This window comes from Hylobates moloch, unplaced genomic scaffold (genome assembly GCF_009828535.3).
Source record: "Hylobates moloch isolate HMO894 unplaced genomic scaffold, HMol_V3 SCAFFOLD_13, whole genome shotgun sequence".
Lineage (NCBI taxonomy): Eukaryota > Metazoa > Chordata > Mammalia > Primates > Hylobatidae > Hylobates > Hylobates moloch.
In genome coordinates this window covers 3,333,972-3,359,626 of record NW_026652288.1, presented here as the reverse complement: position 1 = coordinate 3,359,626, position 25,655 = coordinate 3,333,972, and the positions used below count along the sequence as shown (strand labels likewise).

At 42.1% G+C, this 25,655-nt stretch overlaps 2 protein-coding genes across 7 annotated transcripts in view; both read right to left on the bottom strand.

The window, feature by feature from the left end:
* Nucleotides 1-10,755, bottom strand: part of DCDC2C (doublecortin domain containing 2C) — a 139,958-nt gene extending 129,203 nt beyond the window's left edge. For 3 of the 5 annotated variants that reach the window (XM_058426792.1, XM_058426793.1, XM_058426794.1), the window contains exons 1-2: nt 10,306-10,693; nt 5,761-5,812 (exon numbers count right to left, since the gene is read on the bottom strand). In XM_058426792.1, coding sequence (XP_058282775.1) covers nt 5,761-5,812; nt 10,306-10,592 — 339 coding nt within the window. In that variant the 5' untranslated portion in view covers nt 10,593-10,693. Of the gene's footprint in view, nt 1-5,760; nt 5,813-7,383; nt 7,521-10,305 lie in introns of those variants that run through there. The other 2 variants (XM_032172119.2, XM_032172120.2) reach the window with 2 other exon arrangements.
* An 823-nt stretch (nt 10,756-11,578) lies between these two features.
* ALLC (allantoicase) overlaps nt 11,579-25,655 on the bottom strand; it is a 43,099-nt gene continuing 29,022 nt past the window's right edge. Inside the window, exons 8-12 of one of the 2 annotated variants that reach the window (XM_032172118.2) lie at nt 18,224-18,379; nt 17,748-17,821; nt 16,639-16,747; nt 12,624-12,748; nt 11,579-11,887 (exon numbers count right to left, since the gene is read on the bottom strand). In XM_032172118.2, the coding sequence (XP_032028009.1) occupies nt 11,687-11,887; nt 12,624-12,748; nt 16,639-16,747; nt 17,748-17,821; nt 18,224-18,379 (665 nt within the window). In that variant the 3' untranslated portion in view covers nt 11,579-11,686. The remainder of the gene's footprint in view (nt 11,888-12,623; nt 12,749-16,638; nt 16,748-17,747; nt 17,822-18,223; nt 18,380-25,655) is intronic. The other variant, XM_058426851.1, reaches the window with a different exon arrangement.

The following is a 25,655-nucleotide window of genomic DNA, read 5'->3' as shown; positions in this document are numbered from 1 at the left end:
GAAGTAAGGCCAAGGACACTTTTCTCATTAAACTAACATGGCACAGTCATTGAAAGCCAAGACCCCAAGAGCATTTGTTCCTAATCTAATTGTCCTTGTCCCTCCATTTAATGAAATGCAATTTCAAATTCGTTATATTGAAGTATTTTAAAAATCATTTCTATTACAATATTAAATGTATATTATGGTATTCTAATTAATTTTAAGTAAATTTCTACATAAATCAAAATCTCTTGGGAAACTTCTTCAATTTTCCCACTAATATATTTTGATCAAAACAGAAATTCTGTGAAAGAATAATTTACAGAAGCTAGATCTTTCTGCTCTGTATTACTGTATCACAAAATAAGGCTAAATGACTTAGTAAAACATTTAGACATTGAATTTTTGGACTTGGCAAAAGCTTATGCCACATTTAATTTGTAAAACAGTTTACACTGGTATTCAAATTATAGGCAATCGTGGATCTCAAATTTGGATAGGATGAGCTACAATTTAAAGGCATTATGAATAATAATAGCACCAACTACTTATTGAGCTCTTGCTGTATGTCAAGAGCACCAGGCGAAGTGATCTACAAAGATCATGTCACTTAATCCTGCCCACATTCTCACAGATGCCATTTTAGATCAATCCCTACAGATCTAATCCTGGGATGACATAACATGAATCATTTAGCCATTTCTCTAGTGGTGGACATTCAGGTTGTCCCCAGCATTTTGTAATTTCAAAACAATATGCTACTGTAAACATCCTTAAACCCCAGTGTGTGAACAGACCAAGGCCTATCAAGCTGGAACCGGTGCAGGAAGGGCTGCACATGGCCTTAACTTCCAACAAGGTCTCCAGGAGCTTTTAGGGCCGAGGCACGCAGCTCCCCTGACCCTGGGCACCGGGGATGCAGCTGTTCTCAACTCACCCTAGAAAGAGGTGGAGCAGCAGAGGGGGAAGGCCCTCATTCTGGTGCTCTTCTTATGGAAGCTCCCCCAGCCCCTCGCATGAATCATGGAGAACCCTGTGCCCCATCCTGCTGGCTCCCTGCATTTTCCCGGGAGAGCTGCTTTGCACCTTCACCCAAGACACTGGGGAGTGCCTTCCGATGCCACTGCACATCAGGGTTCTCTTTCTGTGATGTAAGGGCTTGAACATCTATCAGAAAAAATTCCTACGATGACTTACTTTGAATTAAATGGAAGAAATTCATTTAATACTAGCAAGTTGTACAAAAGCAGTCATGGGTCTTTTCCTGGGAAAAGAGTGGGAGCAATCCTGGAGTCATTCCTAGAATGCTTGGTTTTAGTCCAAGCTCTACTGCAAACGAGCCACCCAGTGGCAGATGGTGCTTAACCTTTCTTGAACTCTTTATTCATCTTTTAAATGGCAGATATTAAGGCCTGCTCTGCCTCACTCACATGGTTGCTATTTTTCCATTTTTGCAGATGAGACTATAGGTGTGAAAACATGCTGAGAACATAAGCCACACAACATTCCGTGTTAAAAGACAGGAAACTTCTGGACATTGAACACGATGATGAAGCATTCAAGGGCTCACACGACTCTCCAATGCACAGCAGGGCGTGCAGGCATCTCAGCCCTGGCTACGTGAATATGGTCACATAGAAAATCGGCAGCATGGGGGGGCTCACAAAGAAACCCACGGAGTCCTAGCACTTGGCATCTCACCAAAGCATTTCTATTTCTGGAACATAATAAGCAAGGAAAACAAGCAAAGACAAGTCTCTTTTGTTGAGACAAGATTTCACTCTGTTGCTCAGGCTGGAGTGCAGTTGTGCAATCACAGCTCACTGCATCCACAAACACCTGGGCTCAAGCGATCCTCCTGCCTCAGCTTCCCATGTGCCACCATGCCTGGATAACTTTTTTTTTTTTTTTTGTAGAGATAGGGTCTTGCTGGTCTAGAATTCCTGGGCTCAAGTAATTCTCCCACCTTGGCCTCCCAAAGTGCTGCGATTACAGGTGTGAGCCATGGCACCTGACCAACAAGTCTTTTAGTTCATTAAGTATTATACTGTCTCCGGGATCATAGGTGCATCCCCATAAGCCACAAGGCAGGCAAACTGTGGTTTAGCAAGTAGTAGTAAAGCGACTGGGAGTGACAGGCTGCCTTTGGTCCTGTGACCGGCTAGCTCTATGTTCTCGTGTGGGGCAGCAGGACACAGCTCTGAATCTCAGCTACTCTTACAGTCCCCTCTAGGCACAGCAGAGTTCCTGGAGTAAATCATGTGTGTCGGCCAAAGCTCTTGGTGGTGGTTCCAACTCATTCAGGGTTGGCTCCACCATTGACATGTGTCTAAGCAAATGCTTGTCCCACCAAGACAAGCATTTACACAACAAACAATAATAATTGCAAACCCTTTTTAGGGGTGACTCCTTCCACAAAAGGAAATGGGGGCAGGATCGTGAGCATCAGGCACTTCCAGGCCATGCACACTGACGCGATACTGTTCCATCCTCAGGACCCCAGAGGGTGAAGTTGGGCATCTCACACACTGTCAGAAGCAATGTGAGTTTTCAGAAATATTATGGAATCCAACCCAGAAGTAAATAGTAAAGAGATTAAAATAATGCATGTTAATTCTACTTCTCTATAAATAATCATTAATGTGAACAAACGTATCTTCACAAAGGGTCCATTACATTATATCACTGTTTAAAATAGCAAAAAGCCAAAGGTCTGCTCAAAGAGGATGAGCTAAACAATTATGATAAACTCACATGGTGGAATAGTTTTCAGGCATTAAAAATCATGTCTTCCTAGGGCAGGCACTAGGTTGCTGGGCACTCACTCTATGAGGCTACAGTTACCCAAAAGAGTTTAAAATTTTTTATTTTTGCTGAGGGTAATGGCTTCCAACTCCATCCAGGTCCCTGCAAAGAACATGGTCCTATTCTTTTTTATAGCTGCATAGTATTCCATGGTGTATATGTACCACTTTTTTTTTAATCCAGTCTGTCATTGATGGGCATTTAGGTTGGTTCCATGTCTTTTCTATTGTGAACAGTGCTGCAGCGAACATACATGTGCATGTATCTTTATGACAGGATGATTTATATTCCCTTGGGTATATACCCAGCAATGGGATTGCTGGGCCAAATGCTATTTCTGCCTCTAGGTATTTAAGCAGTCACCATGCTGTCTTCCACAATGATTGAACTAATTTACTCTCCCAACAACAGTGTAAAAGTGTTCTCTTTCTCCACAACCTTGCCAGCATCTGTGGTTTTTTGACTTTTTAATAACAGCAGAATGGCTATTTTGAAAAAGTCAAAAAACAGAAGTTGCTGGTGAGACTGTGGAGAAAAGGGAATGCTTATACACTGTTGGTGGGAATGTAATTAGTTCAGCTACTATGCAGGGCCGTTGGAGATTTCTCAAAGAACTTAGAACTACCATTTGAAAAAGAAAATAATCATTCTACCAAAAAGCACATGCACTCATACATTCACTGCAGCACTATTCACTATAGCAAAGTCATTGAATCAACCTTGTGCCCATTAGTGGTGGACTGGATAAAGAAAATGTGGTACATATACACCATGGAATACTATGCAGCCATAAAAAAGAACATCGATGCAGCTGGAGCCATCATCCTAAATGAATTAACGCAGGAACAGAAAACCAAATACTCCATGTTCTCACCTATAAGTGGGAGCTAAACAGTAGGTACTCATGGGTGTAAAGATGATGACAGTAGATACTGGAGACTACTATTAATAGATGGAGGAGGGATGGAACGGGGCAAGGGTTGAAAAACTAACTATTGGATACTATGCTCACTGCCTGGGTGACAGAATAAATTATATCCCAAACCTCAGCATCACGCAATGTACTCATGCAGAGACATGGATGGAGTTGGAAGCCATTATCCTCAGCAAACTAATACAGGAACAGAAAACCAAACACCACATGTTCTCACTTGTAAGTGGGAGCTGAATGATAAGAACACATGGGCACAGAGGGGAGCAACACACACTGGCGCCTGTCAGAGAGGAGGAATGAGGGGAGGGAGAGCATCAGGAAGAGTAGCTAAAGGATGCTGGGATTAATACCTAGGAGATGGGATGATCTGTGCCGCAAACCACCATGGCACATGTTTAACTGTGGAACAAACCTGCACATCCTGCACATGTACTCCTGAACTTAAAATAAAAGTTGAAGAAAAAAATAAAAAATAATTTTTAAACAGCCATTCTGACTGGTGTGAGATGGTATCTCACTGTAGTTTTGATTTTCTGCACAGTATTTTTGACACCTCTCTCAATGAGAACTACTTTTATAATCACATTTTTGAAATGAACAAAGTGGAAATTCAAAACCAAAAATTTTTTTAACTCTTCGGGGTAACTATAGCCTCATAGAGTGAGTGCCCAGCAACCTAATGCCTGCCCTAGGCGGACAAGGCCAGCGCGGGTGTGGAGACCCTGGTGTGCCCGCTCGGCGCTTCACGTCTGTAGAGCAAGGCTTCCTCTACTAGAAAACAAGAAGTTTTGACAAGATAGTCTGAAATTTCCTCCCTGTCCTAAAATATTGCCTTTTAAATCATATCTTATTTAAATCACTGAAATATGCAAAGGATGAACCAAGACTCAAACTCTAACAAATGTTCTCAAGAGTGATTTCCAGAATTGTTGCATAATTCCACCCCCAGCCCCACAGGAAGAGGGGAAACAGGTACAGAGGTGTCAGGATGATCACAAATCATTTCCACGCTCTTTATTAAGGTAGCCCTGAAATTCAGTGACTGCCAGAATTGCTTTCTAGTTGGAAACTTGCCCTCTTGTCCTTGGCAAGTTACAATTTAAGGTGAGTAAAGTAATAAATTTGACTTATTTTAACCACCCTCAAGGGCAGACTCCAAGAAAGCAGCGGAATGCTTCTGGAAGCTGGTGCCTATGAACAATGCTGGGGCTGCCGGCGTGTCCTGCATGGAGCTCTGGGTGACGCTCCAAAGACACAAGAGAAGAGCCGCTTCTGTAAGATGTGGAGGGGAAGCACTTAACTAGTGCCGGCACATTATCTATATTTTATCATTTAGTCCTTACAGCGAGCTTCTGAGGTATCTATTACCCTCTCCATTTCACAGGTGAGGAAATTTAACAACAGCAACATTACGACTTAGAGAAGTAGATGCCCTCAAAATAACTCACCTGTGTTTTTAAGTAAAAATGATGTTAAATTCTAAATATCAACAGGCTACCTGGCTTAAAACTGTGGTTTTTATTGCTTATAAAAAAGGCATGTCTCTTTAAACAAATGAAATGGTTATTTTTACTAAGAATCAAGTGATAAGAACGGTGTGATGGAATGTTCTGTCCTGTAGACCTAATAAATGTCTATCAAGTACAAAAATGTTGAGCACTTGAGACAAATCTTTAAATTTAGCATTGTAATTAGATTCAACATTGCGTAACTCTAAATAACTTTTCCTGAGACCTGTCTTTCCAAACCTCCCCAAAACAAAAGGAAAATGAAAACTTGAATTAATTGCACGGTGTGCCTCAAAGATGACTACCTCCCTCTGCACATCTTAGCCTCTCTTCACTGCCTTCCGCCACTTGGTTACTTAGGTGCTTTGACAAGTATGACAAGCTTGCACATTGTGTTCTGACTTCAAGAGCAACACATCTCTGCAGGCATTTACTGCTTCTGTAAAACTTCAATTATTCTATGCCGACATTTAAATTTTTACCAAGTTAGCCAATTTATTCCATTATTAGTTGTTAGAAGCGAACACTTACTTCCTTCAACTTCCTTATCTTTGCAGATTTTCGGGGAACTATATGAATATAACTGCAAAAGAAGAAAGAAGAAAACATCACTAGAAGGAAGATATTTACATAGAAAGTTCCAGACTCTTTAGAAATGAGTCCTTTTCCAGCTTAATAGATACAACCCCACAGCAATTCGGAACTAGAATCTAAAATTTTCTCGGTGTCAGAATCCACATCAGAATACAATAGCAATGCTGTTGTAGGACAGTTTTCACACTGGGTACCACTGGCACTGCCTCTTGAAAGTGTCTCTTAAGTGACATTCCTTTCCCTCATGTAATTTTATTAAAGAGAAACCTGAGAAATCATCTAATTCAACAGCATTTTTTAACCAGGTCGCTGAAGGCCCAGAACTGCAAGCTCATCAACGTTCCCATGACAAGCTAAGGTCAGAACAGAAACCCAGACTCCCCTCCAGCTCCTCCGCCCCCCCACCGCTCCCTCCCGGCTCACAGAAATTCAACACTGTTCTCCTTTTGCCAAAACTGCAAACTGGAAAAGAGTCACCAGCATAAAATGTGTCTGAGCCCTACTGACACAATTTTTTTTTTACTGTTGGGGACTTTTGGGACTTCCATATTCCTCAAAAATAAAATGTTTTCATGGGTAATAAATAATACCTTCAAATTTATATCTGATACTAAGGTTTCTTCCTGATTAAAAAAATATGTATTTGAGATTGTTATTGTTTTTGATAGTTTTAGCAATATTCAGAGAAGGGTCAACTTAGACTGGTAAATAGAAAGGGAAGAAATAACTAAGTGTTCAATAAAGAGTCACGGACGCAGATCCCCACGGAAACTGGTCAAGTAAATGATGACACTCGCCAAGGGTGGTCTCAGGGACTGGTGGGGGCTGTGGCTGGTGGGACCATCCTTTCCCTTCTGAGGCGGACAGGGCCTCACAGGTCCAGATAGCGGAGATGCACGCAACTACAACCAAGTCCTCTGAACGATCAAATCCTCTATTTTTTCCAACGGAGACCAAAAGTTCATATTATTACATGAATTCTCCCAATTATAAAATGTTGCAGCCAACTCAAATCTTTGAAAATTGTATGAACCGAACAAAACATGGCTACTGGCTGAGTTCAGCCTGAGCCTCTCCACTTGCCTAGAGGCCCTTGTATCCACTCTTCACTAGCTTAGTCTAGTCTTCCTGTTTTCCAAATAAATATTTTAAATTTGTTCTAAATTCCCAAATTCCATATTTGTTTATGAACATTAATCTCCCAGATGAGACATCTGATTTTCATTACATGGAACCAAAAAATAAAATTTAACACAGAAAAAAGCATAAAAAGATCCTACAAAAACACAAAATACTATTTATTATTTCAATGTTGCACTCCCAAGTACATACAAAAACAGAAAGAAAGGACAAATAGTTTCTCAGACAGCCCATGACTGAGGTCTTTAACTCAGGCACAGAGAGAAGCCTGCTGGGTGGGCTTAGCTTGCCCTGAGGTGGGAGGGGAGTGGGTCTGTGAAGCAGAGATGGGACCATTAGGTGCAAGCTCCCTCCTGGCTACTTCCAGAGAACAAAGGAAGGGAAGAGACCACCCATGAGAATCAGTGCCAGGCACCTTACCCTACTGCATTCATTCCATTCTCCCAAGCGTACCGCAGAGTGGACGTGAAGCAAGCCTGCTTTATGGATGAGGAAACCAAGTCTTGGAGAGGTTATTTAACTTGTTAAAAGTTACTCAGGTAGAGAAAGCCAGGATTAAATTCCACCAGTCTCTGGCTCTGAGGCCAACATTCCTGTCATCTATCACAACTTCCTCTCCACCCACTTTTCCTCTTTCGCCTGTCATCTGCGGCGAGTTCCCAGGTACAAATGGGTGGCCAGGGAGATGACAGGAAAAGGCTGGGTTGAGGAAGAATGAGGATAGTTTGATTCAAATAGCATGTTCACACTCATGTCTCAGCAACAAGCTCTAAGGTAAACAGGGTAATATTCCTAAACATTCAAATTATTTGGGGTCCCTCCCCTAAACACACACACACACACACATACACACACACACACATGCGTGCACACATACACAACACCCTGATTTAGATTTTGTTGTAAATATGGCTTTCTCCACAAAAGAAATATTAATTCTAGGCTTTATATGACACGTAATTGTTTTGAAAAGTAATTATTATCTTATAATATTTTGTTTTATAAAGAAAAAAATTATGTTCTTTGGGTCTCAAATTATTTTATTCCAGGAAATGCAAGAAATGTCTGAGTAATGACTGGATATTGGATAGATTTGTTGGTGTTTGTCTTTTTAATGCACCATCTTGAAACCACTATGATGAGGGGAGCTCCCGGACCACTAATACATCAACAGGCTTCACTTCAAAGTTCATTTGCTGGTGACACAATTAGAATATTATTTTCCAGTGAAAATTCATTGAACTGCTCAATGGCTTAGCAATTACAGAATATAAATTTCCAAGAGCTAGTTTACTTTACTAACACCAGTGAAAATCCAGCCACATTTTTCAGAGCTTTGTTCACCAAAGTCTGAATTCCAATTTCAGACTCATTGACCTAAAAAAAACTGAAGAAAAGGAACCCCACGTGCTCTCTCTGTTGAACTTCACATGCAGACATGGCTCATCTATTTTACAGCAGTGAAGATGCATGGATAATAGATAATGCAAAATAACCCAGGCTGTCTGCCACACGGACCCCAACTCCCCTCCATCTGCAGTGGGTGACATTTCTTTCCTCCCAAAAAGTAAAATAAACACTAAGAGCACTGGGAAGAAAAACATCTCAATTTTTTCTCAATATTTTTGCTACATGTCCAAAACATTTTAAATAAACCATGAGACTTGAGACTCTCTCTACAAAACTGGAGGTACAACAGGGTCTGTTAGAAAATACCCAGCCCCACAGCAAGGGGAAAGAGTAACATCTCCCAGGCATACTCCAGGCTTGGTGGCAGGTGCTTGATACGTTTCCTTCCTCATTTGCTAACATGTAAAACACAGGCCAATTTTACAACGAAATGTCTTGGGATAAAATTAAATACTTTTCATTATATATGTATCGAAAAGGATTTTAAAGTCAGTTTTTGTAGAAAGATATTCTTTAATTGTAAAACAGCACTGAACACCGGATCCTGGGTAGGATGTCAGTTCTAGATATTCACACCATCTGACTAGCCCGGAAAAAATAATCACAAATCACATGGCTATAAAGGAATATAATTTTGTCCATGAATTCTCATACATAACAGGATTATCATAGTAATAAATTTCAATCTGAAATATGCTAATCCAGATTCTACCTCTTAGCAACTGTGATGCCTGTGACTTACGATTTTTCTTCAGAAACAACTGAATGGTAAATTCACATCTCTGCAAATGCCACTAAAAATTTGGAACCATACACCAGCCCTCATACTAAATCCCACTACTTTTTCAAAAAACAACAAACAAAACTCAAGCTGCTGATTTAATTCAGAGCATTTTTGAACTGGGAGCATTTGAAAGAAGAAAATGGAAATTCTCTCTGGGGAATCTCACTTTTATCTCAGCCCTCGAAGAATGTCCCTACACAAAGCTATACAAAAGGAGTAGTTCACAGTCAAAAAATAAGTAAACCTACAAGGAAATAGAGGACCAGGAGAGAAAAGCAGCTGAGATCACAGAAAGCAGACACAGGCTGCAATAATGGATTACAGACACAAACCGTGGGAGGGCAATAGTTTAATTAAAGGCAAGCTTGAGAATGCACGCAGGGGCCAGGCGCGCGGTGGCTCACGCTTGTAATCCCAGCACTTTGGGAGGCCGAGGCGGGCGGATCACGAGGTCAGGAGATCGAGACCACAGTGAAACCCCGTCTCTACTAAAAATACAAAAAAATTAGCCGGGCGTGGTGGCGGGCGCCTGTAGTCCCAGCTACTCGGAGAGGCTGAGGCAGGAGAATGGCGTGAACCCGGGAGGCGGAGCTTGCAGTGAGCCGAGATTGCGCCACCGCACTCCAGCCTGGGTGACAGAGCCAGACTCCGTCTCAAAAAAGAAAAAAGAAAAAAGAAAATGCACGCAGGACCAAGTGCTGGACGCAGAGTGAGAGGGGTCCTGAGCGATTTCAAATGGGAACTGCCCAACCCGCCCCATTCCCAGGCCCTGCCCCCCACGCCCCGCCCCTCTCCCCCTCCCCCACCCCCTCCCCCACGCCCCTCTCCACACCCCCCCGTTTCTGCCCCATGCCGCTCCCCCACGCCCTCCTGGCCATCTCTGGAGCGGTCCTGAATCGCTGCCGGAGAGGGCCCGCCCTGCGCCATAGGAAGGGACCCTGGGGGCAGGGTTGCCTCGGCTTCGCCCCCAGGAAACCACGTGGCCTGGGCGGCCCGACGCCGGCGGCGCTGGATCCACGCCGAAAGATGGGCGCCTGAGCCGGGAGGGAAGCCTGGGGAGGTCACCTAGGGAGCACGGCCCTGACCGCGCGCAGACCCAAGAGGGCGGGAAGGGGCGCGGGGGGCGCGGGGGGCGCGTGCGCACTTACTCGAGCTCCTTGAAGCGCTCGCGGCCCGCCGCCACGTACTTGCCGCCCGCCTGCAGCGCGTCCAGCCCCAGCACACGGTGCCCACGCGTGGGCGTGAAGAGGCGGCGCACGCCGAACGGGACGTCCACCTGCTCCGTGAGCTGCTCCAGCAGCGCCTCGAAGGTGGCCGCGCGGCGCCGCGACAGCACGAACTTCTTGCCCACGTAGAACGGGTCCCCGTTGCGGTACACCACGATGGTCTTGGCGGGCGTGGTGTCCACCAGCGCGGAGGGCCCGCGGGTGCCCATGGCCGCGCCCCGCTCCTCGCTGGCCGGGGCCGAGAGGCTGCGGCAACGCGGGCAGCGACGCCTGCAGAGCCGCGTCTAGGCCCAGGCACCGCCGACGGGAGGTCCGCTCCAGCCGCTGGCGCAGGACGGGGACTGGGCGGGGCTGCCAGGCGGGCGGGGGCTGCGTGTTGACGCGACCCTGGGCGATTGTGACCGCCTGGCCGCCAGGGCGAGGGGGGCGGGGACGGGGCAGTAGACGGGGCAACGGGGAGCCCGGGCAGGTGAGGGGGTAATCGGGAGCCCGGGCAGGTGAGGAGGTAATCGGGAGCCCGGGCAGGTGAGGGGCGTGGCGGCAGAGCCCAGGAAAAGAGGAGGAGGCTAGAGTGATTGTGCTGAGCGCCCCGGGACGCCCTCCGTGCCCCTCCCCCTACACTCGCCGCCCTCCTCTGCAGAAGCGGTAGAGAGGAGGGTTAGGGAGGGACCAGGACCATCTTGACAATCCACATTGGATGGGTGCCGGGATCGGCTTCACATTTTTGAGCCACTGTTTCTTGGATCTTAGGTTGAATGTGACCGGTTCAGCCCCAGAATCTTCTAGGACTCCTGGCCCAGAGTGGGGAATGTGAGCTTTTCCACCAGAGGAGAAGCTGTGCAGAGCACTGGGAGCCTGTGAGGATCAGGGCTATAGCCGCTGGCGTGCGGTGTCAGGCGTGTGCCATCCAGAACGCACCCTCATTGGGGTTAAGAGTGATTCAGAGGGAGACGGGGTCTTTGGAAGAATCTTTCCTACTCTGGGTAAAGATAGGCCAGTCCCCTTGAGTGATTCTAGACAGTAGGCTACATGTTACGGCTGGAAGTCCACACCAAAGGTACAGAATATTGATATTATGAGTATCAATATCTTATAATGTTCAAAAAAAAGTAGTTCCTTAGAGACCACCATTCACAGCCATAGCCAGTATGTAAGTTACCAAATGCCTCATAGCAACATTAAATACAGAGATCAATTTGTGAGATGACCACTTTATTAAATCACCAGGTGTTCAAAACACTTGAAAAGAAGATTATGACTGGGAAATGACTGCTGTGTGTCCGACACCGGGGCTTTGTGTGTATTAAGGGTTTGCTTTGACGCCCACCGAGAACTTCATCATGGGCTTCTCCCGGGGCCTCAGGAGGCAGATGGAGCTGGGGAAGCCCCGGAGCCGAAGGCGGCTCACTCCCCCGTCAGGGATGATGGTGAGCCTGGCGTGAGTGATGACATCTTGGAGCTCCAGGGTCAGGCTGTCGAACAGATGACTTTGGTTGGGAGACAACTAAGAAGCAAGCAGATGCAGAGGTCCTAGTCTGTTAACAGGGCATGTGTGGCCGAATGAGCCCATGCCCCGGGCAAACCTTTGGCTTGGACTTAACCGAAGGGGCTTTAAAATAAGTTATTAATTGATGATAATTTGGCTTTCCATGAAAATCTGCTAGTAGGGAAAATCTGCTAGTAGGATGCCCAAATAATACATGAATAATCAGGCCCCAATAAACAATTGATGGGCAACCTAAATGCCCATCAATTGTTTCTAATAGTTGATTATACATAAGCAAATTGATAAAAAAAATGAAAGAAGAGATCATCTTGGTCTCTTCCGGAGATTATTTCCTATCTTTACATGGGAGCAGCTCTCACCTCCAGCCTGACCCTCTTTCGAAATCAAAGAAGACACTTGCGGAATATCTCAGAGCGTCCATCCTGCAGGTGGACACTCCATTATAGCTTTAAATGTGCTTGTCGCCCCTTCTACAAAGTTAAACATGATGCAGGGACATGTTTCCATGTATGTATTCTGAACACTTAACAATTTTGTTCTAACAAAATTTGGAAATATAAAAGTGGAGAGAAATAGAGCCTTTCTTCTAAGTTTGCAGATAGGGGTTTTAAACCTCATTCATTTTACCATTAACCTGAGCAGAAACCTTGGAGTGTATCCTAATCCTTCAAAAGAGAATCTTAGGGAAATAGCACAGTCTGAGTGCTGGCTCCTAATAACATGCCACAGGAACCTTGGTCACTGGAAGCAGTGGTTTCCACTTGTGGGCCGGGAGAATCCACTTTTGCGTGATCACGTCCTCTTCTTCCTGACTTGTCAGGATGCACCCATCCACTTTACAGCTGTCAGGAGCATTGCCTGTTGGAGCAAAACACAGCGTGATTTTCTGTCTGCATTCATACTCAGTTTGGCGTATAAGATATCATGCTTTTCTAATAAGATCAAAAACCCAGCAAAGAACAAGTCCCTGGTCTTCCTGAGCAAAAGCAAAGGTATGAAGTATGTGAGAGAAGGAACAAACTGGTTTGTGAGGCTCAGATTGCCTCATGAAATAGACATTTCTTTTTCAGAGGACTCAGAAGCAGTCCGCCATATGTGAAGGGGCTGGCGCATTTCAGTTTGAATGTATAGCGTTCTCACTTTGAAATCTGAATGTATTTGATACGCTTCCTCAGTTGCAGATTTAATTACTTGCAGACTGCTATGTGGCTCATCTGAAATTATTATGAAGCTGGAAAATATTTTCCTATGACATATTTTTTAACATGACAATCAAAAGGAAATACTGAGTTTTATGTTAGCTAGCGCTGGGCACCTGCCACACATGTGTATTTGGGTATTTCTGAGTCATCTTCAGGTGACAGTATATGGTCCTGAGATTCTTCTCTCTTTGGAATATCATAGGAATCGTGTGCTCAGTGGGGTTAGAGGACCTTGAGGGGAAGGTCCCACTCTCTTTGAGAAGAGAGAACTTCTACTGGGGCTCTTAGGATCAACAGAGGAGGAGCTGCTAATCAAGAACCCTGGAAAAGAGGAGACCGTGGCTCACATGCCCCCTTTGTGGCCCATCTCTTAAAACGGTGGTCTTCAGGGTGGGCGAACATGCCCCTGGGGTGCATACGGACACAAAGGACGCAAGTAGAGAACATTAGAGCTGCTATTTCTATTTGATATACATACATATGTGTGTGTATATTAAGCTTTGTGTATTTGATATAACCTACTATATTATTGCTATAAGTGGATACTGCCATGCTTCCTCATTTCCATTACGGTCATCATAGTGTATGTACTAGAGGTATCCTGAGTGATCGACAGTGGTAGATTCATGACCTGTTGCAGTTTTGGGTCCCTGCTTAAGTGGATTTACTGTTTGTTATCTAGTTTTAACTAAAGCATCCCTCACAAAAATAAGTAAGTTATTTTAAACCATTCATGCAGAGAACTGTGGATTAAAGATACCATTAAAAACTGCAAGTATCTATGAACAAGAAAATCCAGAACTGCCATTTCACCTGACCCTCAGTCAGCCACACTGAAAAGTAAAATCCATGGCCACATAACCAGATCTAAAATTCAGTCTTGAAAAAACAAGCAATGGGGAAATGACTCCCAATTCAATAAATGGTGCTGGGTTAATGGGCTAGCCATATGCAGAAGATTGAAACAGGACCCCTTCCTTACACCGTATACAAAAATCAACTCAAGATGGATTAAAGGCTTAAATGTAAAACCCGAAACTATAAACACCCTGGAAGATAACTTAGGAAATACCATTCTGGACATGGGAACTGGCAAAGATTTCCTGATGAAGATGTCAAAAGCAATTGCAACAAAAGCAAAAAAAAAATGACAAATGGGATCTAATTAAAGAGCTGCACAGCAAAATAAACTATCAACAGAGTAAACAGACAACCTATGGAATGGGAGAAAATATGTGCAACCTATGCTTCTGACAAAGGTCTAATATCCAGAATCTATAAGGAATTTAAACAAATTTACAAGCAAAAAACAACCCCATTAAAAAGTGGGCCAAGGACATAAACAGATGCTTTTCAAAAGAAGACATACATGCAGCCTACAAGCATATGAAAAAATGGCCGACATCGCTAATCATTAGAGAAATGCAAATCAAAACCACTGGGAGATACAATCTCACACCAGTCAGAATGGCTGTTATGAAAAAATCAAAAAATAACAGTTGTTGACAAGGTCGTGGAGAAAAGGGAACACGTATACACTGCTGGTGGGAGTGTAAATTAGTTCAGCCATTGTGGAAAGTGTTGTGCTGATTCCTCAAAGAACTAAAAACAGAATTACCATTGGACTCGGCAATCCCATTATTTGGCATATACCCAAAGGAATATAAATTGTTCTGCCATAAAGACATGCACATCTATGTTCATTGCAGCACTGTTCACAATAGCAAAGACGTGGAATCAACCTAAATGTCCATCAATTGTAGACTGGCTAAAGAAAATACAATACATATACAACATGGAGTACTATGCAGCCATACAAAGGAATGAGATAATGTCCTTTGCAGCAACATGGATGCAGCTGGAGACCATTATTCTTAGCAAACTAACACAGGAACAGAAAACCAAACACTATATGTTTTCATAAGTGGCAGCTAAATAATGGGAACACATGAGCACATGGACACTGGGGCCTAATTGAAGGTGGAGGGTGGGAGGAGGGAGATCAGAAAAAAATACTTATTGGGTACTATACTTGATACCTACATGATAAAATAATCTGTACACCAAAACCCCATGACACAAGTTTACCTATGTAACAAACCTGCACATTTACCCTTGAACCTAAAATAATAGTTAAAAGAAAAAATAGATAAAATACCATCTTTCCAAAATAAGTTAAAATTACCAAGACTTCTTGAAATAATTATAGGCACTACTGTTAATGATGAGCCTGGCCTTGAACATGATTTAATGGTTAATAATTGAGTAAAGTCACAATAATTCCCAAGTCATTTAAAAACCACTCACCCAAAACATGAATATAAACTGCCACTATTTATTCAAAGATGGCTAACGTGGAATACTCAGTCCAGTACTTATAAAATGTCACATAACAATTTAAAAGTGTAGCAACTTCTTTTGAATTGTCTTAATAATACACATATGTATTTCATTAGAAAGTAAATACAGAATATCAGGTTTGTCCAAATATTTTTTAAACAAATAGAGGTGTACAGTTTCAAAAATGTGTAAACCACTGCCTTAAAAGTGAAGCCTGGGGAAGAAATGGTCACTCCCCTTCCCCGGTCAATCCGCTTAGGACCCTTCTCTGTAAAAAGGTGCCTCCCATCCCTGTGCTTTTCACGGGCTCTTTTTCCAAGGGGGATGCAGAGCCTGTATGGTAAAGGGCTGGACAGTGTCATGGAATCTTGTATGACTTTGGGGGTCATCCAGCCCAAATGTGAATTTTATAGAGGGGTTACTAAAGTTCAAAGGGTTGGCTGGGCATGGTGTCTCATGCCTGTAATCCCACCACTTTGGGAGGCCGAGACGAGCATATCACCTGAGGTCAGGAGTTTGAGATCAGCCTGGCCAACATGGTGAAACCCCGTCTCTACTAAAAATACAAAAATTAGCCAGGCATGGTGGCGGGCACCTGTAATCCCAGCTACTCAGGAGGCTGAGGCAGGAAGAATCACTTGAACCCAGGAGGCAGAGGTTGCAGTGAGCCAAGATCATGCCACTGCACTCCAACCTGGGTGACAAAGCAAGACTCCGTCTCAAAAATAAATAAATAAAGGTCGGGCGCAGTGGCTCAGGCCTGTAATCCCAGCACTTTGGGAAGCCATGGTGGGTGAATCACCTGAGGTCAGGAGTTCAAGACCAGCGTGGACAACATGGCAAAAACCCATCTCTACTAACAATACAAAATTAGCTGGATATTGTGTAGGATGCCGGTAATCCCAGCTACTCGGGAGGCTGAGGCAGGAGAATCGCTTGGACCCTGGAGGTGGAGGTTGCAGTGAGCTGAGATTGTGCCACTGCACTCCAGCCTAGGCAGCACAGCAAGACTCCAACTCAAAAAAATAAATAAATAATAGATAGATAGATAGAGTTCTAAGGGTTAAAGTAGCATGCTCAAAATTACACAGCTTAAATGGAGAATCCACACTGAAAGCCCAGTGTCCTCAGTCCCACTTCCATAGAACTCAGTCTTTAGAATAAACACACCAATTATAGGATACTTCTTTATGGCTTTGCATTTACCTTTAAAATATTTTGTGTCAATTTCAATTCGAGTTATTACTCCAGGATGTGCCAATCGGAAAACTGCCCATTCACAACCCGGAACCAAGAGAATGCCATTCTCATCATCCTGCAATTCAGAAGAGAAGAAAGTCATAAACGAACTTGGAGTCGTTCAAGAAACCAGTCCCGAAAACCAACAGGTGAAAAAGGTTGACGTGTTTCTTTTCTTTCTTACTATAGAATAGTATTTCCCGTGGCCTGATGTGTAAATCACTTTCATGTAAATTGCCTCTTTGCTATCATTTCTTAAATGTCTCATGCCAATTTGTGAGTTCATTGGGTCCCGGATAAGTTTTTCTAAATTTCTATGTCAATTACAGATCCCTGCAAAATGTTATACGTGCAGCAATCTTTATCTAATCCAGTCCATAGGTCCTCTTAATTAGTTTGTTTTGACCTTTCAAGGCACATATTTTGTTGGTCAAACCTATACTGATACATGATGTGCGTTCAAACCTTAGTTTTGAGAACGGAGAGTCTGTTCATTGATATCTCAAAGCATCAGGTGACATGAAATCTAACTTAGGAAGGGGAGGGCACTTTTCTGACCAAGTTTTTGGTGGGATTTGCAAATTGAAAGGCATTGTATTTTTTGTTTCACTTCATCTTGGTTTCTCTATCTCAAATTAGTTACTGGCCAAGTTAAACAGGTGCATGGACTCTAGAGCGCCCTGTCCATCACAAGTTCACATAAGTGGTGTAATCCTGAGATACACAGATATTAAACATGACTAAACTAGTGGTTCTTCCCCAGATCTCCCAACACATTTATTCATAACTTTTGTATTATTAAATCGCAGCTCCTTTTGTTTCTTTATTGAAGAAACAGAGGAATGTTCCAAAAATGCATTGGCATAGCTGGCAATGACCAGTATGTTTGGGCTTCTGAGCCTCTGCCCTGATATTATGAAAACAGTGGGAAATTTGGAAAATATAAATCATAGTAATTAGCATTTAGAACAATGCACATGAGATTTCTAAAATATGCAAACGTTTATTTAAAAGAAAAAGTTTCAAAAAGTACTTTTTAGAAAAACTTTAAACAATAGTTATTTTTAACTTCTTACTTCTAATATTGGTGGCCGGTCCAGCCTTCTTGCAGTTTCCCAACCATCCGCCATAGACTTTGCCCCACCAACTCCTACAGAAAATAACATTGTTGAATGGTAAACTGCATGATTTTGACTATGAGGATGAATACATTGCTGTAATTAAATTACAGATCTTATGCATCTGAGCATTGCTACATAAGTTATTTTCATTAAAGTTAATGTTTCAGTAAATTCGCAAACAATCATAGTGTTAGTTAAATTTTACTTTTCCTTTTAAAGCAGCTACTTAGGCCAAAATTAGGTAGAAAAATTGGTAATGTTGACTTATTTCATGTCAAAAAGGCATCAAATCCTACACATGGAAGATTAATCTCATCCACTCCTGTGCTTTGAGATGTGCCTTTCCTTTTAAATCACTCTGACCATATTGGGGTATTTAATGCCGGTACCCAGACTTCCTAAATAAGGCAGCTCCAAGAATATCATCTTACCTATTATATTGTTTGGGTGCCCAAGCTTAGCATTACTAAATCCTACACAGACACCCCCAAAAGCGATGGCCACTAGGTCTGCAGGTTCTTTGGGGTCAGTTGCAGTCCAGTCTTTTTGTCCAGTACCGAAAACTCTAAGTCGTGCAATTCCACCATCTGAAAAGGAAAGGTGCCTTAGTTATTGTTTGTAAAAATGGCTGCTTGTGTATCATAAACTACTGTCTTCTCCAGTGTCATCTCTTGGTAGGCTTTGGCCACACCCACCTGCTGTTTCTCAAATACAACAAGCCCACTGCCCCAGGGCCTTTGCACTTGATATTACCCTGTACTAGAACAACTTTCCCAGCTCTCCAAAAGACTACTTATGTTCCTCACCTTAAAGGCATGGCCTCAGAAAAGTCTTCCCTCTCATCCTCTGATGTTATCTCCTCCCTCCTCCATTCAGCCACTGCCTGACTCCCCAGGTTACATTTTATCATATCTCTTTGCTTATTTACTCCAGAGCTCTAATCACAGCCTGAAATTATCTTTTTAAGTTCCTGCAAAAATCAGTCTCCAAAACCCAGAATGCGAAATCCTTGTAGGCCAGACCAGTTACCTGTGTTGTTCACTTCTGTACCACTCTTGTATCATCTCTACCTAGAAGAGGTCTGGGCACATAGTAGGCATCGAAGTTTTTTTAATGAAATGAACAACTCCAAGGTCAAATCGCATTTGGGAAATTCACCATGCAAATAATGTTTCATGCTAGAAATAAGCATTGCTGACTCCCACACAGACTCAGACAAGAGAACCTTATGTTTTTATTTTTACAACACCACCCTGCTTAGCAATGCGATTCAGAATACAAAAGATGATATTCACAAAATCGAACTGCTGCTGAGAACCACAGCAGCCTGAAATTAGGTCTGCAGAGCAGCAAATAGCTACCAAAACCAACTCACAGCATCTGATTCTAGTAGAATGAATGTTTTGCTTCTTCGAATATTAATTCCTAGAAGGTGGAAACCAAGCATTTTTAATATAGAAATTTAATTTAATCAAAATGTTGTACTAAAACAAGCCCTATATGTTTTTATTTTACAAATTTAGTGAAAAAGAGTGATCTGAAAATTTTTTGGTGAAACAGTGGAAGTCTTGCTATTTACAACAAATAAAACCAAAAATTTCATTGGCATAAAACCCTAGAAAATATCCTAGAGGGAGTCATTCAGCAGGAGCTGGGCTATGAGAGTAATATCACTGCCATTCTAGTTCATTAAATATTATAATTGGCTTTAATGGTATAGAAGATATTCATCTGTTGAAAGTAAAGTCAATTTCACATTTTAAAAAACAAGATTCTTCTTTACAGAGTTAATATCCAAACTTGCTTTTAATCACAACTGCCAAGGAATCCCAGAAATGATTCTTCATCCTCTGAGTCCATCTCATTTAAACCAACCCATTCCACCCAGTGTGTCCCGTGACATCAGCCTAGATTTCCCCAGCTTCCTTTCCCTTTACACCTGGATCCCAGGTGGAATCCTCATGGAGCAATTAAAGATGCCACTAAGAGTTGGGACATGAAACCTGCATGCAGGCATTGCCCATCTCTCCTCTTCAGGCCGTCAATGCTGACCAATTAGGAAAGAGCTTTTATGTGCTTAGGGACCCTTCATATTCAACCCTCAGAAATAGTCAAATAGAAATGTTCATGGCTCTACCAAAATACTTTTGTTATATGTATCACTGTTTTGCAGTTTTTTGTTTTGTTTTCTTTTGTTTTCTTTTTGAGACAGAGTCTCGCTCTTGTCGCCCAGGCTGGAGTGCAGTGGCACGATCTCGGTTCACTGCAACCTCCGCCTCCCGGGTTCAAGCGATTCTGCTGCCTCAGCCTCCCCAGTAGCTGGGATTACAGGCACCCGTCACCACACCTGGCTAATTTTTGTACTTTTAGTAGAGGCAAGGTTCCCCATGTTGGCCAGGCTGGTCTTGAACTCCTGACCTCAGGTGATCTGCCCACCTCAGCCTCCCAAAGTTATTTTTCTTACCTGTCTCCCACTGGGTTATTCACTTCATAAGGACAACGACTCTGTCAATTAAATCTAACAACAAATAGTTATTGAGTTTCTCCTGTGTTCCCCATGCTGTGCTAAGTGTCGGGTGTACAAAAATGACAATCTGGACCCACAGCCCTTTCTTCATGAAGCATACACTCTGTTGGCTCTGCCCTACACATTGTCAGGAAAAATGATTTTATGGCCAATGCTCAGTCTGTAGCTCAAAGTAGTTATTCCATAGTGTATGTTAAATTAACAAGTGGGAGAAAGGTCTGAATCTCTTGTAAGCTTTGCTCATTCATTTTCTTGCACTATTTTTAGAACAGATTATTTCAGTGAATAGTATTAGTAAACATGTGTTTAGATCTTTCCATTTTCATGTCTCACTTTAAAGCATCATAACCAGAGAAACATTGCATCTAAAATAAGGTTCCAGAGAACCACTTCTGGCATGACAGCAGGAGGAGCTTTGCTGTCCTGTTCCTCAGTGGAGCTGGTGAAATTTAGGGGGGTTAGGGGATGGGAAAACACTTCAGGTCTTTGGAAATGGTCCTAAGGGCATACGGAAAATTCAGCAACATCTATTCAAGAATATCTGCTAAAATTCAGTAAGAACAGTGACAGTCTGCGGTATTTGAACCAAGACCCCACCTTCACACGCTCTCCCAGATCAGCAAAGTGGAGACCGCAAACGAGTGCAGCCCATGGTTGCAGGGCTGTCTTCCCGGGAGAGGCAGGACATCAGGGCTTCTCATTCTGCACCTGTATGCCTGTTGCTGAGGCTCAGTCCCGGGCGAGTGTGGTTGAGAGGCGGGGGCTCCTTTATTTGACCCAGCCCTGACTCATGAGACAGGGTCCTACCTTAGGCATGGCCACTGAGATACTGGGGCCACAGTGACCCATTCTCATGATCCATAAGGTGGAGGCTTCACACTGAGGGTGAGACATCTCCAGCCCTGCAAACCCTGTAACTCAGCCAGAGGAAACACCAAATCAGAGCTGCTATTCAGCAACACGGTGTTGTAAGAGGTTTGTTCCACAGGTGCCCTGGAGACAAATACCTAGCTAACCTTCCCACACCACTAGAATATGCTCCCTGGGACCTCCCCTCTTCTGATGGGCAGTAATTTGATTGCTTACTACAAATGAGGCAATCCTGGGCTTAAGGTGCCATCTAGTGCTGAAAAGTAGGCAGCTACCTAGCAGGAAATAAAATCACAGGAAATTTATAAAGATTCTCTAAGCTAAGCTTGTCCAACACATGGGCAGTGGGTCTTATGAGGCCCATGGTGGCTTTGAATGTGGCACAACACAAATCCATAAACTTTCTTAAAGCAGTATGAGATTGTTTTGCAAAATTTTTTTGGCTCATCAGCTATCCTTAGTGTTAGTGTATTTTATGTGTGGCCCAAGACAATTCTTCTTCTTCCAGTGTGGCCCAGGGAAGCTAAAATATTGGACACTCCCTACATCTAAGCAAATATATTCAACAAAAACTGAAACAAACCAGGAAGAAAAGACTGGAATAAATAACTAATGCTTCAATGCACAGGCATAGATGTATACCCATAAGAAACAACAGCAAAGAACTATGACATCCCCAAATGGACAAAGCAAGGAACCAGTGACTGATCATAATAAGACAGTGATATATGAACTCTGTGATCAATAATTCAAAATAGCAGTTTTAAGGAAACTCAGTGACCTCAAAGATAACACACAAAAGCAGCTTAGAAGTTTATCAGAGAAATTTAACAGGGATTTAAATAATTTTTTAAAATCAAACGGATACCTTTGAATGAAAAAATATATTTGCTGAACCAAAAAATTCTTTAGAGGCTCTTAAGAATAGAATGAAGCAAGCAGAGGAAACAATCAGTGAGCTCAAAAATGGGCTATTTAAAAATACACAGAGGAGAAAAAAATGAAAAGGAATTAAGATTGCTTACAAGATATAAAAAATTACCTCAAAAGACCAAATCTAAGAATTATTGGTGTTGAGGAGGGAGTTGAGCAAGAGCAAGGGGTAGAAAGCTTATTCAAAGAAATAATAGAAAACTTTTCAAAACTTGATAAAGACATAAATATCCTGGTACAGAAAGGTCAGAAAATACCAAATGGATTGTATGCAAATAAGACTACTCCAAGGTATATAAAAAATCCTAAAGGTCAAGGACAGGCTAGGTATGATGGCTCATGCCTGTAATTCCAGCACTTTGGGAGGTCAAAGTGGGTGGATTGCTTGAGCCCAGGATTTTGAGACCAGCCTGGGCAACATGGTAAAAGCCCATTTCTAAAAAAAAAAAAAAAAATACAAAAATTATCCAGGCATGGTGGTATGCACCAGTGGTCCCAGCTACTTGGGATGCTGATGTGGGAGGATCATCTGAGCCAAAGGAGATTGAAGCTGCAGTGACCTGTGATTGTACCACTGGACTCCAGCCTGGGTGACAAAGTGAGACCCTGTCTCAAGAAAAAAAAAAAAGGTGAAGGATAAAAAAATCCTAAAAGCAGCAAGAGAAAAGAAGCAAATAACATAAAGAAGCTTCAATTCATCTGACAACAGACTTCTCAATGATAACCATACAGGTCAAGAAGTGGGATGACATTTTAAAGTGCTGAAAGAAAAAAATACTGCCATCCAAGAATATTGTATCCAGAAAAGCTATCTTTCAAATATGAAAGAGGGAGAAAATCTTTCCTGGATAAACGAGCTGAGAGAATTCACCACCACCAGTCTTAAATGAAATGCTAAATTTCTTCAGTTTGAAAAAAAAAAAAAACTAATGTGCAAAAAGAAAACATGTGAATTTATAAAACCCACTAGTAAAATTAAGTGCATTAACGAACTCAGAATACTCCAACACTGTAATTATAGTGTGTAATTCACTCATAACTCTAGTATGAAGTCCAAAAGACAAATCTATCAAAAATAATAATCTTTTTGTTGATATCTTTAACAGGTGTTAAAAGATAGGCAATATAAAAACATGCAAATTGAGACAACATGAAGTCAAAATGTGAGAGGAGGGATAAAGTTAAAATTGCAGAGTTTTTTTTTTAGTTTTTCTTTATTTCTATTTTTTTCTTTGTGATCTAAGATGAGTTGGCATCTCTTTAAAATAACTTGTTATATCTATAAGATGTTTTTGTAAGCCTCATGGTAACCACAATGCAAAAGCCTATAATAGATTTGCTAAAAATAAAAGTCAATTAAAACCTACTATCAGAGAAAATTAGTTAGCCACTAAGGCAGAAAGAAAGAAAAGGAAAGGAAAGGAAGGGGAGGGGAGGGGAGGGGAGGGGGGGAAGGAGGGAAGAGGAGGGAAGGGAAGGGGAGGGGATCAGAAAACAAGCAACAAAATGGCAGTAAGCTCTTACTTACTGATGACAATACTGAATGTAAATGGACTCAATGTTCCAAATAAAGGCATACTGTTGCTTAATGGACTAAGAAACAAGACCCAACTATATGCTGCCTACAAGAAACCCGCTTGACCTATAAAGACACAAATAGGCTGACAGTGAAAGGATGGAAAAAGATATCTCATGCAACCAAAGACCAAAAAACAGTGGGAGTAGCTATGCTTATATCAGATAAAATAGACTACAAATCAAAGACCATTAAAAAAAAAAAGACAAGACACTGTATAATTATAAATGGGTCAACTACGAATATCTATGTGTCCAACATCAGAGCTTTCAAGTCTTATATAAAGCAAACATTAATAGATCTAAAGGGATAAATAGACTGCAATACAATAATAGTAGGGGACTTCAACACCTCACTTTCAGTAATGGACAAATCATCCAGACAGAAAATCAACAAAGAAATAGTGAAGTTGAACTACACACTAGATCTAATGGACCTAACTGACATTACAGAACATTTTACCCAACTGCTGCAGAATGTACATTCTTTTCATCAGCACATGGAACATTCTCTAGAATAGGCCATGTCTTGGGCCATAAAACAAGTCTAAACAAATTCAAAAAAGTAGAAATCATATCAAGTATCTTTTCTGACTATAATGGAATAAAACTAGAAATCAATAATAAGAGAAACATTGGAAAATACACAAACACATGTAAATTAAACAACATGCTCCTGAACAACAAATGGGTCAGTAATTAAGAAGGAAATTTTAAAACTGCTTGAAACAAATGAAAATGGAAATACAACATACAAAAATACATGGGATACAACAAAGGCAGTACTAAGAGGGAAGTTTATAGCAATAAATACCTATACCAAAGAAGTAGAAAGACTTCAAATTAATCTAACAATGCAGCTCAATAAACTAGAAAAGCAAGTATAAACCAATCCTAAAATTACTAGTAGAAGAAAAAAATAAAGATCAGAGGATAAATAAATGGTGACTAAAATAATACAGAGGATCAACGAAACAAAAAACTTGTTTTTTTTTTAAAGAAACAAAAGTGATGACCTTTAGCTAGACTAATTACAAAGAGAAAAGACCCCAAAAAATCAGAAATAGAAAAAGATACATAAAAAATGAGACTGGCTCTCTTCTCTTTTCCATTTGACAGACACCCGCATATTCTTATGCAGTGCCAACCATGTCCCTGAGGCAACAAGGTGAAAATGAAGGCCAGAGTAAACAAATTTGGCCATATTAAGCACCTGGTCACCAAGGCTGCTTTTAGCTCTGGCAAAGTGGATATTGTCATCATCAATGATGCCTTCATTGACCTCAACTACCTGGTCTACATGTTCTAGTAGTCTTCCACCCATGGCAAGTTCCACAACATCATCAAGGCTCAGAATGAGAAGCCTGACATCAGTGGAAATCCCATCATTATCTTCCAGGAGCAAGATCCTCCTCAAAATCAAGTGAAATGACAGCGGTGCATATTATGTTGTTGAGTCCACTAGAATCTCCATTACCATGGAGAAGGCTGGGACTCACTTAGAGGGGTAAGCCAAAAGAGCCATCATCTCTGCCCCCTCTGCTGATGCCCCTTATGTTTATGTGGGGTGTGAATCATGAGAAGTATGAAAACAACCTCAAGATCCTTAGTAGTGCCTCATACACCACCTACTGCTTAGCCTTTCTGGCCAAGGTCATCCATGACAACTTTGGCACTATGGAGGGACTCATGACCACAGCCTTTGCAATCACTACCACTCAGAAGACCACGGGTGCCCCTTCTTGGAAACATTGGCAGGATGGCCACAGGGCTCTACAGAACATCATCTCTGCATCTACTGGCACTGCCAAAGCTGTTGGAAAGGTCATCCCCAAGCTGAATGGAAGCTCACTAGCATGGTGTTCCATATCCCCACCTCTGTGTCATTTTGGACCTGACTTGCCAGCTGGAGAAACCTGACAAATATGAAACCATCAAAAAGGTGGTGAAGCAGGCAT